This window comes from Toxotes jaculatrix, chromosome 12, assembly GCF_017976425.1.
Source record: "Toxotes jaculatrix isolate fToxJac2 chromosome 12, fToxJac2.pri, whole genome shotgun sequence".
NCBI lineage: Eukaryota > Metazoa > Chordata > Actinopteri > Toxotidae > Toxotes > Toxotes jaculatrix.
The window spans coordinates 16,062,760-16,082,959 of NC_054405.1; the positions used below are offsets into that span (position 1 = coordinate 16,062,760).

Genomic DNA, 20,200 nt, shown 5'->3' on the forward strand with positions numbered 1-20,200 from the left:
GATGATGTCCTCAGATTGCTCGGTTTGTCCAATCAACAGTCCAGAAACCCAAAGAAGTTCATCTTACAATGAATGACTTAAATTTACATGTTAATCAATTATTAAAATTTCCATCAATTAATCCTCATGTTGATTAAGTAGCAGATGTATGGATTAATCCTCTCTGTAGTATCTGTGTGTGTGTTATTTCACAGTGTGCCAGTGTTTGCAAGCACAGATGTTGTGCATTAGACAGGGACAGAACATAAGAGTGTATGCCTGCCTGCACACTGACACCGCAAAGTGAGTAGGAGGGTGCTAGTGTATTAGTGTGTGTGTGTTTTTTTTTTCTTTTTTTGTGTGTGTGTATGTTTGTGTGCCTCCATGCGTCGGCCCTGGATTCGCTTTTATGTAATTAAGGGACTTTTGTCCTACGACAACAGCACATTACCTCTGTTACTGAATATGCTGAGAGTTTAGATATGATTATACTCCAGGCAAATTCAATTTCTGTTTTCAGCAGTTTGACTGTAAAAGCCCAGACTGGGCTCTTTTAAGTTAAGCCAGTGTGGTTTAGCCTCATTCCACAGAGGGATAATTGAGTTGACCCCTTCTCAGCATCTCAACCGACTCAACCTTCAAACAGCATCAACACAATGGCCACTAGGTCACTTGGGGATGTGTATTCATTTCCTTGTAATGTTAAAACAGCCTTCACAGTGTGCCATAACTGAAACATAATGTTACATGCGACGTTAGATGTTTTGTACTTTTATTTTTAGCTGTTAGAATTATGGTCTTACAGCATTTTATAGTGTTGTTTTCCTTTCTACCTTGACATTGACTTGTTGTGCAATGTGTTTCTCACAATGCTGCAGCCAGCAGTTATCTCCTTAATGTTTGCCCTGGTTTCCATGGCAAATAACAGAGCTTGATAACATCAAAGGTTAAAAAAAAAACAAAAGTCAGGCAGAACGCTTGAATTTTTAAATGATGAAACTGTGCGTAAACTCAACTGGGTCAGTTGCCGTGGGGGGGAGGGGGGCGGTTATGCTTTTGTAACATTTGTAAGTTGTGTAACAGCGTGGAGAGTGTGGTAGTTCAAGGGTTAAGGAAGTTGCGAACTCTATTGTTCTCAAATAGGTATTAACATAGCATAAATCTTTACGCTTTTAAACAAAGCTGTCAAACTGAACTGGAGTTGTCAGTGAATTCATCAGTACATGGATGCCTACAAAGGAGTTCTTCATGTTTGTTACTATAAAACGTGTTTTTTTATGATCATATGAATAATGTGTAAACTCAGGGAAAATTTTCAACTCAGTTTTAATGTCTAATTTATTACCATTGACATTTGCCAGGTGGGGTTGAGAGGCACCATATACCCTGTCTGTACTTTTTTGTAAGCATGTAGTTTCCACTGTGATAACCCCAAGGCACATGGGCCCATAAATCCAGCCCTCAGATCACAACTCAACAAGAGAGGGGGGTCCTGGTCAAGCTCATGGAGTCAGGAAAGATCAATCCAAGGTGCTGCATCTGGCTGGTTCAGCAGCTTTTTGAGTTGCTTTAAGTGCAAATAGATTAAATCAGGGGGAAGAAGCAAGGTGTCCTAGGCAGTGAGTGGTGATGATGGGAATGCTGGCGTGTGCAGTGTGCATTTATTCATGCGTGTGTGTGTGTGTATGTAGGGCAGGAACTAGCACAACAATGGCTTATGATGATGGTGAACAGTGTGTGTACTTGCACTTCTGTCTGTGTCAGGAGCAGTTTGAGTTATAGACCTTGAGTGAGGACATTTCATGGCCTCACTTTCTGACACACCTTTAAAGGACTGTTTTAGAATTAAGACTTGGTTTTAGGGTTCAGGTTAGGATTAGGTTAGGATTAGGGCTGAGGTTAGGCTTTTAGTTATGATGGTCAAGGTTAGGGCAAGGGGCTAGGGAATGCGTTAAAACAGTGAGTGTCCTCACAAAGATAGAAGTATGAGTGTGTGTATGTGAGAGAGAGAGAGATGTGTGTGTTTATCGCATCTAGAGTAGGTAGCAGAAGATGTGAATTATGCTTGCCCCTTGAGTGCACCAACGCGCTCAGGTATGCATATTTTTGTGTGTTTGTATATGCATGTGTGCATATGTGTGAACGGGTGCTGAGAGGTGTTAATAAGGACATCTGGCTGTTTGATTTGTAGGGATTGTATTTTTAAAAAAATAATAAAAGGATTCTCCTTGTTAGCACCATCTTATAACTGTGATCGGGACTGGAGGTGTTTGGCTCGAGTTTACGCTTTCTCTATTTCTGGTGCATACTGTGTAACTCCTTTTGTTACTGTGTTGTAATTGATATGTTTCCTTTTGTTTTATTCTACACTCATATCTAATGCAGTATTTATTTACATCAAGATCAATCTAAGCTTTGTTGTGATTTTCTGTAAAGCAGGAGATACATTGGAAAATGTTGGAATATGTTAAATTTTATTTGTTAGTGTTCATGAACCTTGTTTTTTAAGTCTTGCTTCTTTTCTAAATAAACCCCCTTCCCTTGCTATTCCAGCCCTTTCCGACCCAAATGAAGATCCCTGTCGAAGGACCTACTGTGGACGGGGTCGGCAATGTGTGCTGATGGCGGAAACTGGCCGTGCTGAGTGCGTTTGCCAGGAAAAATGTCGGCCCTCCTTTGTGCCGGTGTGTGGCTCAGACGGCAGGTTCTACGAGAACCACTGTGAAGTTTACCGCACCGCCTGCCTGGAGAGGAGACGGATCTATGTGGTGCACAGCAAAGACTGCTTCTTCAAAGGTACCGCTTGACTTTTACACTGACACTGCAGAGGGCTGCTCTACACTGTAAAAAGGTTTAGTTATTTGAAAGCAGCAGAAGGTTTAAAAAGTCAATTTTACTGGTATATTCTGTTACAATTCTGATTGACAAATTACAGAGGAGTAGTCTGAATGCCAGCCCCATGATGTGATTAGTCAGGTGGTTGTGAAAATGAAGACCAGGTTTGTCCCAAAGACAATATTGCTATTATCCCTCTGTGTAATTGCACCAGGTGTGTGATTTGTTTTCGGTTTGGCTTATTCCTGAAGAGAAAAAAAAAACATTTGGCAGTTTTTTCATTGTTTCATTTTTTTTAGCCATTTACCATGACTCAAAAACCTAGAAAGCATTGCATTTTAGTTGTGCTTTATGGTCTCTTGATTTATTTGGCAAACACATTTCTTGCCAAATGTGAAAAGGCGAAATTGTCTTAGTGATGGTTTGTTTCTTTGTTTTTTCACAGTAATTATGCTGTTGTGTCACAGTTATTGGACCGGGTGATAGATTGAAGTTGAGATGTTGTTTACTGTACCTTTAATTTTGTAGCTGCAAAAATCTAATATTAATTCATATGAATTCATTAAGATTTCCTTATTTATTTAACACCAGTATCCTGAAATGAAATAATCCCATCTGTTTCAGTAAAAAAAAAGTTGCATATGATTGAATAAAAGTACTGAATTACTGAATTTGAGATTAACTGAAAGCCTTAAGAAAACAAAACAAACATTCAGGGTAAGGTTAGGTTGTTAAGATTTTTACTTTTTTGCAGTGCTGTTTCTATACCACAAGAAGAAGACAGCGATGCTGCACAGCGGTTGTATGTCTTTGAAGTCGTACTGCATCACTGAGTATGGTGCAGGTGAACACACTGGATGCTTTTTTGTGAGTGAAAATTGCCCTCAGATGATTTTCTGATACCTGTGGGGCATAGTTTTGAGCAATTTCAAGGCTGCAAGTGGGGGCTTTGACTTTAGTTTGATGTTGAAACATTTAAACAATAATAGAGTTGTACAGACAAACAAAGGAATTGTTTTGTAACACGCTGGCACCTGTCAAGCTCTAGTCGCAAGCATCAGTCACTGTGGAAATCATGCTGCTTCTGTCAGACACCTATTCATTTGAGATGAAAGAATGAAATCATTTGTAGTTTGGCACTGAAGGCTGTGGCACAGGGTCAAGTTTGTCTGGGAAATGATAGCTAAGCAGTGACGCTGGCACTCAGTAAGCATTTTTTTTTTTTTTTTTTTTTTTTTTTTAGATATGTATATATCAGGAGCTGTGTACTCCACTGCTGTAATCACACTCCTTTCAGTTCAAGTCAGCATACTTACTTGGCAGTTGGTCCTATTCACAAACACTGGCATCTAAATCATTTATAGTGGCACCTTGAAAGTTGATTTAATAATCAATCTAATTGGAGAGTTTTAATGGTGAGTTTTCATTCAGAAGGTGAACATTGAGGGAGTAGTGTGCAAATGTCTTTATCTGGCTTGTCTTTGTCAGGCCGGGCTCAGACAAAGGACTCAAATGCACAACACGACTCAGACTCAGAGGACGATGAGTGAAGGCAGGTTTATAAACAGGCAAGGGTCGGTACACCGTAAGTCAGAATAATCAGGGAAAGGTATCCAAATCGGCAGGCAATACTCGAGAAAAACACAAGGGAAAGCTAGGTCAATGATCACTGGAAACACACTAGGAAAAAACTGCTGGAACGCTTGACACAAAGGACGAAGACGAACTGGCAGAGAACAAAGGAGAAGGCACAACTTAAATACATGATGGGGTGGAGAGACAATAGGAAACAGGTGCAACACATTAGGGTGGGGCCAGGTAGTCAAACAGGTGGGAAACACAGGAGGGCAGGAAGTAAATCTGAAAAGAGACAGAGGGTTAGAGCTACAAAATAAAACAAGAACACAACAAACAGACATAACCAGAATTAAGGGCTAGTCGTGACAGTACCCCCCCCCCTCTAGGGCCGACTCCAGACGGCCCAGGCTCTTCAGGGTGGTCTCTATGAAAGTCCCGAATGAGGGCAGGATCCAAGATGTTACTAGAAGAGACCCAGCACCTCTCCTCTGGACCATATCCCTCCCAGTCCACTAAGTACTGGAGACCTCAACCCCGCCACCGCACTGCCAGCAGCCGCCGAACAGAATAGACCGGTTCTCCATCAATGAGTTGGGGGGGAGGAGGGGGCTTGGAGGCGGGAACTAAAGAGCTCTCTTGAGTGGGTTTGATTCGGCTTACAAGAAAGGTAGGGTGAATCTTCATGGTCCTAGGAAGTTTCAGCCTAACAGCCAGTGGGTTAATCACCTTGGAAACCGGGAAAGGGCCGAGCGAGGGGCCAGCTTCCAAGACTCCACTCTCAGGGGCAGGTCTCTAGTTGATAACCACACTCGATGGCCAGGTCTGTAGGTTGGGGCTGGGATTCTATGACGATCTGCCGCCTTCTTGTAACGCTGAGAGCTATGCCATAACATCTGACTGGCCTTGTTCCAGATGCGCCTGTAACGCCTCACTAAACCCCAAGCTGATGGTACCTTGATCTCCTTCTCCAGGGCTGGAAACAGGGGTGGTTGGTATCCGTAGGCGCACTGAAAAGGAGACATACCAGAAGAAGAGCAGGGCAGTGTGTTGTGGGCATGTTCAACCCAAATCAAATGCTTACACCATGACGTGGGGTTCTGGGAGGTAAGGCATTGTAGTCCCGTTTCGAGTTCCTGATTGAGACGCTTGGTCTGTCCATTAGATTGAGGATGGTACCCAGAGGAAAGACTGACTGTGGCTCCTAGCAGTGAGCAAAACTCCATCCAAAAACGGGAGACAAACTGGGGCCCCCGGTCGGAAACCACGTCCCTGGGAAAACCATGAAGTCTAAAAACATGACAAAGAATGGCCTCTGCCGCTTGGGCAATGGAATGAAGTGTACCATTTTAGAAAAACGATCCACAACTGTAAGGATAGTGGATTTACCGTCTGAGGGAGGAAGTCCTGTGACGAAATCAAGGGAAATATGAGACCATGGACGATTGGGCACGGGAAGAGGTTGCAGCAAACCAGACGAGGGGTGTCGGGATGTTTTGTTTCGGGCACAGACAGGACAGGCGGACACATATTCCTTGACCTCCCTCTCCATGGACGGCCACCAGAAGCGCTGTTGGATGATGAACATAGTTCTCTTGATTCCAGGATGACAGGAGATGCGGGAGGTGTGTGCCCAATGGACGACCTGAGAACGTAAACCAGAGGGAACAAATAACCGGTTTGGGGGAACCCCGCCCGGAACATCAACACTTTCAAGGGCATGTTTGACTCGTTGCTCTATCGCCCAGGTGACAGCCCCCACCACACATGAGGAAGGCAGAATGGTAGTGGGAACCCTAGGTTTGGGGTCCGGGTCAAACAGGCGAAACAGAGCATCAGGCTAAGTATTCTTCGACCCAGGATGATAGGACAGGGTGAAATTAAACCTGTTGAAGAATAGGGCCCACCTGGCTTGACGGGCGTTAAGCCTCTTGGCGGACCGAATATACTCTAGGTTTTTGTGGTCAGTCCACACAAGGAATGGTAGCTTGTCCCCCTCTAGCTAGTGTCTCCACTCTTCCAGCGCCACTTTGATGGCCAGCAACTCCCTGTCTCCCACATCATAATTCCTCTCTGCTGGGGATAATTTGTGAGACAAAAAAGCACAAGGATGAAGTCTGTTGTCTCTCACTGACCTTTGGGAGAGGATGGCTCCAGTACCAACATCTGATGCGTCCACCTCCACAACAAACTGTCGTTTAGGATCGGGGACCACACCATTCCTTGTGTGGTCAGTCCACACAAAGAATGGTAGCTTGGCCCCCTCTAGCCAGTGTCTCCACTCTTCCAGCGCCACTTTGATGGCCAGCAACTCCCTGTCTCCCACATCATAATTCCTCTCTGCTGGGGATAATTTGTGAGACAAAAAAGCACAAGGATGGAGTCTGTTGTCTCTCACTGACCTTTGGGAGAGGATGGCTCCAGTACCAACTTCTGATGCGTCCACCTCCACAACAAACTGTCGTTTAGGATCGGGGAGGCTCAGAACGGGTGCCGAGGTGAAGCTCTCTTTGAGTCTCTTGAACGCCTTGTCCGCCTTAGTAGACCACTGAAAAGGAACTTTAGGAGAAGTCAGTTCATGCAAAGGCGCTGCCACCATGCTGAAATTCCTCACGAACTTCCTGTAAAAGTTAGCAAACCCCAGGAAACGTTGGACCTGTTTCCTATTAATGGAGGTTGGCCATTCAGCGACAGCACTGACCTTAGCTGGGTCCATCCGCACCTCTCCCTCAGAGATGATGAACCCCAGGAACGACACTGTGGAAACATGAAATTCACATTTCTCTGCCTTGACATACAATTGATTGTCCAGAAGATGTTGGAGGACCTGTCGAACATGTCGAGTGTGAGTCACCTCATCAGTGGAGAAGATTAGGATGTCATCCAGATACACAAACACATACACATTCAGCATCTCCCGGAGAACATCATTCACCAAAGCCTGGAAGACAGCTGGAGCATTGGTTAGTCCAAATGGCATTACCAGATACTCGTAGTGACCACTAGGAGTATTGAAAGCAGTCTTCCACTCATCCCCCTCAAAATCCGAACCAGGTGGTAAGCATTACGTAGATCTAGCTTAGAAAACACTCTGGCTCCTCTCAACAGTTTGAAAGCAGTGGAAATGAAAGGGAGGGGGTACCTGTTCTTGATCGTGATGGCGTTCAACCCTCGGTAGTCGATGCAGGGACGAAGGGTCCTGTCCTTTTTGTCGATGAAGAAAAACCCAGCTCCGGCTGGAGATGAGGAAGGGCGAATGATCCCTGCCGCCAGAGAAAAGTCAATGTATTCCTTCATGGACTGCACCTCCGGTTCAGACAATGAGTAGAATCTCCCCTTGGGAGGGGAGGTTCCAGGGAGGAGGTCAATGGCGCAGTCGAAAGGACGATGAGGAGGCAGGGAGGTGGCTTTGGGCTTGTTGAACACCTCCTTAAGGTCTCTCTTTGAAAATTGAATCGAAGGCAACTGGACTTAAGTTTGTCTTAAGTCCAGTTAAGACAACTGGATTTGTGCCTCAACACCAACTGGATTTGTGCCTCAACACCACATATTTCCAGTTTAACAGCAAATTTTACAGACAAAAACACGGCTGTGCTATGGGATCACCAGTGTCCCCCATTGTGGCTAATCTATACATGGAAATGGTAGAACAAAAGGCCCTTAACTCATTCAAAGGTACACCTCCAAGCCACTGGTTTAGGTATGTGGATGACACATGGGTGAAGATCAAAACCCAAGATTTACAAGCTTTCACTGAACACATCAACTCTGTGGACAAAAACATCAAGTTCACAAGAGAAGATGTCAAAAACAACCACCTACCACTCCTGGACTGTGATGTTCACCTTGTTGAGGACAGGAGCCTCCACATTGGGGTATACAGGAAGCCCACACACTGATCAATACCTACTTTTTGACTCACATCATCCACTGGAGCACAAACTGGGAGTTATCAGAACCTTGCAACACAGGGCTGACAACATACCAACCTCCACTCGGGCCCAAGCGGAAGAACATAAGCATATAAAGGGAGCTCTGAAAACTTGTGGCTATCCGAGTTGGTCTTTTGGCAAAACAACACCCTCCAGAAAGAATACCAACAGGGAGGATGCTGAGGAAATGGAGGATAAACGCAAAAACATTGTCATTCCATACGTGTCTGGGGTCTCAGAGAAACTCAGGAGGATTTTTAACAAACATCAAATTCCTGTATGTTTCAAACCCAGCAACACTCTCAGACAGAAACTGGTTCACCCCAAAGACAAGATACCACACAATCATAAAAGCAACCTAATATATGCGGTCAAATGCAGTGAGGAATGCAAGGACCTATATATTGGGGAAACTAAACAACCTCTAAACAAACGCATGGCCCAGCACAGAAGGGCTAACTCTTCAGGTCCAGTCTCAGCTGTCTACTCACATCTAAAGGAAAAAGCACACTCCTTTGGAGACAGCAATGTCAAAATCCTGGACAGAGAGGACAGATGGTTTGAGAGAGGAGTCAAAGAAGCCATCTATGTGAAAGTGGAGAAGCCATCACTAAACAGAGGAGGGGGTCTGCGACACCACCTATCCCCCATTTACAATGTAGCCCTTTCATGTGTACCCAGGAGAGTAAACAACTTAACCTCAGACGACTCTCAACGAGCGTCATCCACCAGGGACTCACCTGACCCTAACGACTGTCGTTCACATGAGACACAAACTAGGTCACATAAGCCTGACGACTGTCGTTCACTGGGGACCACAACAATGGTCAGGTGAAACTTTCACAGGTACTTTGGTGGACCCACCCACAAGAGGTTAAATACCTGGGTCCTACTCCACTTTCTTGGTCAGACTAGTGCGGACTAGATAGACCGATGCGTACGAACTGATGAAGCCCCTTGGATAAGAGGCGAAACGTCTTCCCAGACAAACTTAAGTCCAGTTGCCTTCGATTCAATTTTCAAAGAGAGAACTATGACCTGGATGAATGAGAACATTCACAGACTCCTTAAGGTCCCAATAATGGGGAGGCACATGGGACAGATCAGGAAAATCCGTCTCGGTGGAATCCTGGGGAGCCTGAATGGAACTGAAAGACTCTGAAGAAACACACTTCTCCCTGGGAAAACAACTGCAATTCTTCCCCCAAGAAAACACAGTCCCTTTAACCCAATCAATTACAGGCTTATGTTTTAACAACCAGGTGTGTCCTAGAATTAAGGGGTGAGAAGGAGCTCTGTACAAATGAAAACATATTGTCTCTGTGTGGTGGTCGGGGAAGTTAAGTTCAACTGGCTGTGACCTGTGAGTTACCCGGCAGAGTAAACGTCCATCCAGAGCACTGCCTTCCAGGGGTTCAGGGAGTTGTGTCTTAGCTAGGCCCAGTTTCAGAGCCAAGTCAAAGTCCATGAATCCAGCATCTGACCCCGAATCCACCAACACAGCCTGTCTTAGAGAGAAAGAGGGAGAAGAGAGGGTAACAAGGGGCAATGTACGAGAGGGACAAACAGTACATGTGGTATGGCTCACCAGTGCCCTCTTCGTCACTGATGAGCCCGGTCTTTTACTGGGCAGGTGGCCAGGAAATGCCCCAACTGCCCGCAGTAGAGGCACCTCCCCTCCCGCAGTCGGCGCTGTCGCTCCTCCAGAGTCAGCCGGGTCCGTCCCAGCTGCATGGGTTCCTCCGACACGGCAGGGGGCGCTGGAGGGGCAGGTTGCTGACGCCAAAGGGAAGGCTCTGAACTGGAGTGCTGCCTCCTCTGGTGAGGCGGGGACTCACAGTCTTTTTCTGTCTCTCTCCGTTAGCCTTTTGTCGATTTTGATTGCCAAGGCGATGAGAGAGTCCAAATCCACGGGAAGCTCTAAAGGAGCAAGTTGATCTTTCACTGTGCCGGATAGTGCATGAATGAACGCGTCAAACATCGCCGACTGATTCCAGCCGCTCTCTGCTGCTAAGGTGCGGAACTGAATGGTGTAATCGGCGACCCGCCACTTACCTTGTCTAAGTCGGACTAATGCACGGGCCGCCTCTCGGCCTGGAGTGATGTGTTGGAAGATCTGTGTGAACGTTTTTGAGAACAGAGAGAAAAAGGAACACACTGGGGATCTCCGATTCCACTCCGCCGTGGCCCAGGCTTCGGCTCTACCGGTGAGATGGGAAATGACGTAGGCTATCTTGGCTCTGTCGGTCGGGAAAGCTGCGGCTTGCAGCTCAACATGCAGGTCACATTGAGTAAGAAACGCCCTGCAATCCCTGGAATCTCCGGAAAACTTTTCTGGTTGGGAGAGGTGAAGCGGTAATGCGGGGTAGTGAGGAGGAGGAGCAGGATCGGGTGCGGATGCTACTGGAGGACTGGCTGGGCTCACCGCTGCCGCAGTAGTTTGACTTTGCAGTCTCTGGAACTGTTCATTCAGAAGAGCGAGTTGTTCCCCGACAGCAGTCATGACACTCCCCTGTCGGTCCGCCATCTCCCTCATCTCGTGTCTCAGGAGACTAATCTGTTCCTCCTGGTTGCAGATCTTGTCCTCTTGGATCTGGAGGACGAGGCGGACCTGGTCGGCGTTGGCTGAGTCCATATTGGCCAGTTCGTACTGTCAGGCCGGGCTCAGACAAAGGACTCAAATGCACAACACGACTCAGACTCAGAGGACGATGAGTGAAGGCAGGTTTATAAACAGGCAAGGGTCGGTACACCGTAAGTCAGAATAATCAGGGAAAGGTATCCAAATCGGCAGGCAATACTCGAGAAAAACACAAGGGAAAGCTAGGTCAATGATCACTGGAAACACACTAGGAAAAAACTGCTGGAACGCTTGACACAAAGGACGAAGACGAACTGGCAGAGAACAAAGGAGAAGGCACAACATAAATACATGAGGGGGTGGAGAGACAATAGGAAACAGGTGCAACACATTAGGGTGGGGCCAGGTAATCAAACAGGCGGGAAACACAGGAGGGCAGAAAGTAAATCTGAAAAGAGACAGAGGGTTAGAGCTACAAAATAAAACAAGAACACAACAAACAGACATAACCAGAATTAAGGGCTAGTCGTGACAGTCTTTTTGTGATTTCATCCAAGAATTTAAATAGCTGTTTCATAAACGAGTTTTTTTAGTCAGTGCTCATGCAAATATTTATACATGTTAATCCATGTAGTGTGTCCACATACACATACGCACACCTGATATACTCCTCCCCTGTTCGGCCTCTACCACATCAATATCCTGGCACTCACAAATCACCACTAGGTTACTGTGGATCACCAGTTCTCTATGGTAAATCATTAAAATGTTCACTCCTCAGCTATCACTCATTAGCAAAAGTGCACTCTCAGCATGAACAGTCAGCATTATTATCCAACAAACAGGCCAGCCAATTCATCATGACTTCGATTGGAAGGTAACAGGGCCAGGTAGAGCTACTACTAATTTTAACTATTCACACACACAAAACATAACTTTATTTTATTTATTTATTTTTAACAATGACTGGGAGTTGTTGGCAGTCACTTTCAGATACAACAAACATCCATGCATTTGCACAGTGTACCTACTGGCATCTCCTCCTCCTTAAATTTTGTTTTCCAGGTCAGACTTGTATTAAATTCCATTTATAATCCCTCAGGGTGCGGATGTTAAAATAGGAAGTAAAGCTATAGTTATTTGGAGTACATGGTTTTATGTCAACGTTGTGCAGAAACACAGACACACATGCTCACACAAACAAACACTGCATATACCGCTTTTAGTCATATCACATTAGGGAGGGAAGGATTCCTGGCAGACACCACCGTGCATGGCTAATCCACATTAGGGATGTTCAGTCGGCACATTAGGCTTAAACTCGAGATGTCTGAATGAAAACCAGCAGGAGATGGAAAATGTTGGAAATCAGTCAGATGTCACGGGAATCCTGTGTACGTATGTGTGTGTCTGTAAATGGGAAGTAATTATTGCACAGTGCTGTGCTAGAGTCATTATTCACAATTATCTTTTTTTTTTGTTTGTTTGTTTTTTTTAGTACAGTGGAGAAACTGGAGATGCAGTGCATTGGTTAAGCTTAATGCGAGCATCCCTGCTGGCCGGTTGGTGACCTTATTCCTCTGCGTTCTCTTGTTTTCTCTTCTCTTGTTACTATGAAACTCATCCAAACATTGGCCACTGCAGAATGAGCCACCTTGTTGCCTTTTTCTCATTGCCCTATGAATGCAGTTTGTGTCAGTATTTAGCAGGTCTTGTAATATTTAGATTTATAAGTTAAGTAAAAAAAAAAAAAAAAAAAGACTAGAAAAACTATCAGTCACATCAATTGACAAACGTAATAAACAAAGTGTAAAATAATAATAAATAAGTAATAAATGTTTAACTTTGGCTATGGCCAAATTCACAGTCTCAGATTTGGTAAGTACTTATGCAGGCTTTCGTCTCATCATATCTGGATTATTGTGATTCACTGTGCACAGCCAGTTCAAAACACTCCACTCTGGTAAAAGAAAGAGGACTCACATTTTTATTGTGCTGACCCCCCTTCACAAGCTCCCACTTACAGAGCTGATTTGAGGTTTTGTTTATTCGTAAAGCTTTGACACACACGGACAACCACCTCTGTCACTGTTCCACCACGAGGTCACTCAGGACATCTGACCAAATGTTTTAAGCTAAAAGGTGACTTTGTCTTTTTCTGTTACTGCCCTGAGGCTGTAGAATAACATTTGTCGTTCACACTTCTCTCATTTGAAACATTATTTGCACGCTGTGGCTGCTGAGCCTTGCAAATTCCACTCTAATTGCAATCTTAGTTATTTACACTATGATCTTTGCAGGAGACGAGTGTCCTTTCAAATAAACTGCAGCATGAAGGCTTTCCATATACCTGTTTGGACAAATGTACCACTCTCTTGGCTGTTATTGGTCTTACCAGTTATGGTCATGTTCTTAAAACACAACCAAGAATATGTTTTGATTTGTTTTGTTTTTAAATAAATTTTAGAGTAGCCAAGCCATGTGGTTTTTTATGTAGTTTTTTCTATCTATGTCATATAGGCAGCCTGTGTTAGGTACTGACTCTTGTGAATTGTGCATAGTTCTGTCTAAATATTAAGTTTTACTCATTTTATTATTATTTTGCTTTTCTTTTACACACACACACACACACACAAACACACATACATATATAGTTTGTTGCAACATCAATGGTTTTTATGTGAACTTTATAGAAAAAGTTTACTTTTTTCAAGGCGAGAGGTCAGCTCTCCCTTGCTTTAATGATTTTAATTAAATTTTAATTTTATTTTTTCCTCAGGCAGTGGGGAGAAACAAGGGAGGCGGTTTAATGGTTCAAACTACTGTAGACCTGCAAACATAGTAACAGAGGTGAAGGAATCTACCACTCAGGTATCTGTGAGAGCCCAGATATTCTCTTTGATGCAGCTTGAAGGAAGCCTGTAGCCTGCCTCTGACCTGATAGGACTGGCAAACTCTAAAGTGCCTGGCAATGGCTTTGTGGTTTTTGTGACAGGCAGGAGAGGTGATTGTGTATAAGGTAGAAAGGGTGACTAGAAAGCTCTGGATGGGGCTCTTTGTACTGACCTGTCACTGGTGTCTTTGTATTTACACTCAGTCTGTTTAGCTGGTACTTTACTCCATATTAACATAACAATATGTGTACATAATGCAACACCATTTTAATAACAATGGAAGAAAAAGAAACACTTATAAAGTGCCATATTCACAAATAACTATTACACAGCAGTAAAGAGACACAGCGCTGTTTAGGAACCAAAATAGGATGAAGGGATTTTCATGATTGCACCTTTTCAGTGAGTCAAATTCCACGTTCTTTGCAGCACTGCCAAGATTAGTCTGAGCTAGCTTAAGCTATCCAGTCCACAAAGACTGCTAAAGAATCAGCACAGAGACTATGAATGTGTAACACAAGTTAAAGTCACCACTTTGTCTCAAGAATGGCAAATTGATAAACGGCTTCAAAGTTAAAAGTTTTTTGACCGCAAATGGCTTCATAAGGGGCAGATTGTCAGTAAAAAAGACTGATAGGCCAGCCGCACTCAAACCTAATAACCCATTTAGATTGTAATTGCCAAAAGTCATAATATGGGTTTTCCTTGAGGATGTCACTTTTTTCCCCCCACAATGTGAAAAATGACATCCCTCTCAGCAAGTAACTGATGCCATAAAAAATGATAATACCTTTCAATAGACAGGCAGTGCCACCCATTGACTGATTGTTTTTCAGACATAACCATCAATCTTAATCATATTTTTTTCTCTATTTGTATTGTCCTGAAAAATCAGGACTAAAGATATTATTTGGCAACAGAAACACGTTGGAACATGCAATGTTATTAGCTGATTTGGTAAATTGTCTTTTGTCTTTTCGACAGCACTGGGCTTTTAGTCAAACCACTGTTAAACAACCTATGATTATGTTCAGTACTAAAGCACAAAGTGATCTAGTGGGGTTGGTGTAAGAGCTGCTGTGCCTTCGGTGTCTTGACTTTGACACCAGTGACCAAGGTTTGGATTTCGTCTCTTACTACCCATCTTTTCCTGTATTAGTCTCATTGTATTTAGTTGATTTTTTAAATGTGTATGTCTGGTCTCTCAAAGAGAAGTTGAGTAATTTTTACTAGAGTCTAATACACAGTGAAACTGAGGAGGGTAAAATGCAAACACACACACACACACTGTGGCATTGTGCAAGCAGTTTATTAACTTGCAATTTATGGAAGGTCATTTAAGTCCACAACCAATCACTCTGCTAATTTTTGAAATTAGTATTACATGCATAGATGTTTTCTCTCTCCTCTTTATGGTGAGCGCTGGGCTGCAAGTCAGCCCAGTTCTGACCCTGGCTTTGATTGCAACCTCTTCCCTCTATAACCATTTGAAAAAGAACTAACAGTTGATTAATCACTTTCATCTTCCTGATGAGTAGGAAGCTCCCAGTGAAGGCAGTTTAAAGAGACATCTGTTTCCATTGGGTCGTGCAAGGCTCTCAGCAGGGGGGTTCTTTCATGCGTCCCGTTCCACTATGACCACTGATTTAGGGATGAGTGTCATACTGGTGATACTTAAATTGAGACTGTTAGCCTCCCAGATCAGATGGGAGGCTTTCCAGGCTCTCCATGTCCATTATTCCCAACCTTTTTGCCTTATAACCCCTTAACAAAGTGTGTACTTGCAACCCCATGTCACAGCTGACATTGTCAACTGATTGTGACCATTTCAGCCAGGGAGTAAAATTTGCAGAAATCTGTTTTTGTGTGTTTCTGTTGCTGTTAATCATCTTAGATTTTTCTTGTGACCCCTTAAGGAGGATTCCTGACCTCACAGTTGGAAGCCGCTGCATTGAACCAGCCACAAACCACCAAATTGTTGATTAGCCACATTTCAACAAACATTCCAGGTACAGTGATCTGGGGATTGTGAATTCCTTTGTGTTTTCCTCTGTCCATCCCTCTCTTTAAGCCATCCATCATCTGTCCATGTTTGCCACGTGTCTCACTTTGAGAGCTGCCTCAACGATTCTGATTACTCTTTATCACCCGGGCCCGTTCGAGGACAGCCATGGTTATTGCATTAGTCATCAAAGCTGCCCCCCTCGTCTTTCTCTCTCCGCCCTCTCGGCAGCCCGTGGCAGCGCTCTGCCTCTGCCGTCCATCTTATTGCTCGCTAGCCCTCTGCCCCCTTCTGTGACTGAGGCCATTAACTCGGTCACACAAACACACACGGTTCTCATAAGGAGGATCAAATTTGGTGTGAGCTCCAGCACGGCAGATTTAATTGTGTGCACAGACGCTGGATAGGGTCACAGCAAGATGCGTTTGAAGGTGGCAAATATATCAACCCCCCCTTTTTTTTTTTCTCCACTCATTTCCACTTTGCCAATACTTTGTACGATTTAAATGACTTAAAAATGGCTACATTTTTTGCATGCTTTTCATGCACATACCCGAGAGCTGTTATAAAATACACCTCTTCCGCTACATCCTGTTTTGATTAAATAAAATGGGTGTCTGGTGGTATTTATTCAATCCAGAAAACCTAAATCAACATTACACTTTAACCTGAAAACCAATACTTTCCTGGAAATTCTAGAGATATTTTTTCTGGATTCTGATGCAGAGGCTTTTCTTATTCTGTCTTGTTTGAAGACTCTCATTTCTAGAAAATTGTTGAAAACAGTTGATTTATACTTTAAGCACAAGTACTTGGAAAAATGTTTTAGGAAAAGAGGACTTTTGGAACTCAATAATAAACAAAACTACATAATGAAAAAAAGATTTTTTTGAGTTGAAAGCCAAGACTTACATATGACCTGTCAGGTTATAGTAGTGAGTCAGTGGTCCACAGAAAGCTAAACTCCCCACTGTGCTTCTTGTTCACCTTTTATATGTTTGGGGTAAACTGACATCGTGTTCATCTTGTATAGTTCAGCCTTGAATTGCCCCCCAGGGGACAAATAAAGTTCTTGATTGATCTGTACTCATTGTGTGATTAGAGGCAGCTTGAATTGAGCAGATTCCTCAGTTAATGTAAAAATTGCTCTAATTCATTCTGCTGCAGCCTATGAAACGATACCACTCAGCTCTACATCACAGCGACATGTTTTATAAATGCTTACAATTTAATGTAAACTGTTTCAGCAAGGTGTAAAGTTGTCCAGGTCACATAATGCACCATTGGACCAGAAGTTGCTGTCCAACTCTCTGTTAGGTTAATAAGGACTAACGCCAGCTTGGGCTACCAGGTGTGACACGTCCACAAACACACACCTAACACCCTCCAGGCCTCTCTTGACAGGGCTGTATTTGTTACAGTGGGCTTATTAACGAGCAGTCCAACTATCCCCATCTTTCTTTTGCTGTATTTTTTTTTACCTCCAACACCTTTCTCCTCATTTTCTCTCCTCAACAGTCACGTGGGTCTTATCTCATTAAGTTGATTTCCTCCCCACTGATTCATTATGGTAGAAATATTTGCTGTATGAAATGAATGCCCTGTCCCAGATAGAGATGTCCCTTGGTCCGGCTCTGGTCCCCTGCCTCATAAACATCAGTCTCCCCTATGAAAACAGAAAGCTCTCTTTGGCCACTGACGTCCCCCCACTGCTGTGGTAGTGGGACATCGTCAAGGATACTGCACCAAAAACATGGTGCTTTCCTGTCAGCCACAGATAAGGCAACAGCTGGCATCTTGAATAAGGCTGCACCTGGTGTGGTATTTAGGCATAATGTGGACTAGAGTTATGATTTTTCTGAAGCTTTTGCTACTGTTAGAATAAACTAGTAACTAATGGTGTATGGTACTGCACAAATGTTGTTTGTGTTTGATACACAACAAAAAAAGTTCTCTGTCTCAGGAAAAATTGAAGCAAAAATATAACTTCAGTAGTACAACTTTTGAAAGAAATAATTCCTTAGTTTTTTGCTTTCTTAACAAGCCCCACACTATGGACATACAAGCAAAGAGAATAGTTTTTGTGTGCTGTATTTATCACACTACAGTGCTGCACAGAAATCTTTCTCTAACCTCACTTGCTGAAAATAAATTAGTAAAGCTGCTTCACTTGTTGGCAGCAAGATGTCAAATCTGGGCACACTTCTTTATTGGAGCCCTAAAGGTAGAAAGGTCTGTGTAGCAGTGCAGCTTTAAGGGCCCTGACACTGTGCCGACAGCTGGCTGTCATTAAGAGTCTATAGCTGACTATCTCCTTTGGTTTTTGTGGTACATCCAACATCGTTGGCTCTGGTCAGACCTTGGTGTGAGACTGTTGAGAGGGCAGGCTGACTGACTGCAAATCAGTGAGTTTACCTGTTTATACCTCTTTATAGCTCAGAATCTATGTTCAAGTTCCACCTTTTCTTTTCCTATTCTGCAAGCAAATGACAACAGGCTGATAAGTCAGCCTGACAGTAACACTGTGCTGTGAGGGGTATTCGGCTGATGTACATTTTTCTACAGTAGTAACATTTTTGTATTACTTGGTTGGTTTGCTCCCGCTCTGGTTTTTTCACAATTGATAAGAATTAACCCAAATTACAACAGATTTAAAAAAAAGAAAAAAGAAAAAAAGAAATCTAACATCTTTGGCTAAATAAACTCGGCAAAATTACCAGTGACTGCAATTTATTTCCTGTTCAGACCATTACAAGGGAATTTTATAGGCAATTTTGTGAGGCTGTGTTGCATGAACACCTTTCAAAGGCATTTAAAGTTTTTTTTAGTGTTTTATGTAATTGAGATTGCAGAAGCTTTCATTTTATCTTTTCCTAATTCACCTTCTCATCTCTAACTGCACACTCTGCTTTAGGCAGGCACAGCAAATTACACACACAGATGTACACTCACTCACACAAATGAAGACACACCACTTCTGTCATGACAAAAACAAAATAATCTCTTCTGAAAGAGAATGTTTATTCATGCTTAAGAGATTTTGACATGCTTGTCACATCACTTTGCCTTTTCAGGGGTGAGCTGTACTCCATGGAACCACAATGGGGCCTCTTGGATCGGCTGCATGGCTTTAGCTTTTCACGCATGTTGGCCAGCCTGGCACATACAGCTTTATTGATAATTGAAATTTGAAATAGGAGCGAATAAATTGAAATTGCAGTGCCATTTGGAATTCAATTTCTGTATTTATTTCTGTCTCTCTAACATGCTTGCACACGTTCTCCATGTTTCTCTCTGTTGTTGAAGTAATTAACAGATCCCTAATGTTGACTGTGTTCAGGGGAAGCCATTTTGGCATTCTGTCTCATCTCTTGTTGAGTTAACAGGTGGTACAGCATAATTTCTGGAGCTGTTCATCTACACGGCCTGCTTTTATTACTGTTCATAACACCACTTTTTAAAAGCTGTTGGCAAATGCCTCTGAAACACTGAGAAATTAGAAAGTGACAAATGAATTCATTTGGCCCATCCCCTTCATTTCACAATTCTTTCATCAGTTTAATGGCTCCATAAAAGGAAAATACATATGGCTGCCAGTGCTTTTGGACCCAACTTTGAAAACTTTGCTTATCAGACGTGTTTTTGTCAAAGCTAGAATCCAATTACTAGCAAGTGAGATTATTAACGTCTCTCAATGCATTAGCATTTTAGACAGCAATCAAGTAATGCATTTACTGTTTGCCAGGCGACTCTTGCTTAGTAGTAAACTGCCTTTTACACAAGGCAGAAACACATTGCTCCCTCTCTGTCTCCATGCAGATCTGTTTCTTTCTCCCAGCAAACCCTCTATCACCCCCCTCCCCCCACCACCACTTTTCTACTCTATATTTCACCCTCATTTCTCTCACTATGCCCCCAATATGGTGTAGACGGGGATTTGAGTGACTCTGTCAAGCTTCTCTCTACATTCCCCAGTCTGTGTTAAATTGGTTCAGAGCTTAAGTAGAGTGTGGGCCTGGAAAAATAAAAAAATAAAAATACAAGCATCACCTCAAGGCAAAGTGACCCTGGCGAGAAAAAAAAATCCTGCCTACTGTATATCCCTGACAAACACACACACCCACACACACACACAAACACAGGCTCTTAGTCTAATATGCATGTATGGCTGTGTTCACTCTTAATCCAGCACAGCGTCTTCAAAGATCTTTGCTGTCACAATTTTTCATTTTGACAATAGTTACATTTGTATTTCCAATATGTTGCTTTGTGTTCTTCTGCCTCTAATGTAATATGCCAATGCAGAAGAAAGACACTGAGAGAGTTGGTATGAATGTCACCTTGCTCACCACTTGTTACCAGAACCAGGACTACAGTTACTGTAGCAGAAATGAGAGTTCAA

General features: G+C 43.3%; 1 protein-coding gene across 1 annotated transcript in view; it reads left to right on the top strand.

Annotated features, from left to right (window-relative positions):
* Positions 1–20,200, top strand: part of fstl4 (follistatin-like 4) — a 169,687-nt gene that overhangs the window by 57,150 nt on the left and 92,337 nt on the right. Inside the window, exon 3 of the mRNA XM_041051793.1 lies at positions 2,533–2,775. Within this exon, the coding sequence (XP_040907727.1) occupies positions 2,533–2,775 (243 nt within the window). The remainder of the gene's footprint in view (positions 1–2,532; positions 2,776–20,200) is intronic.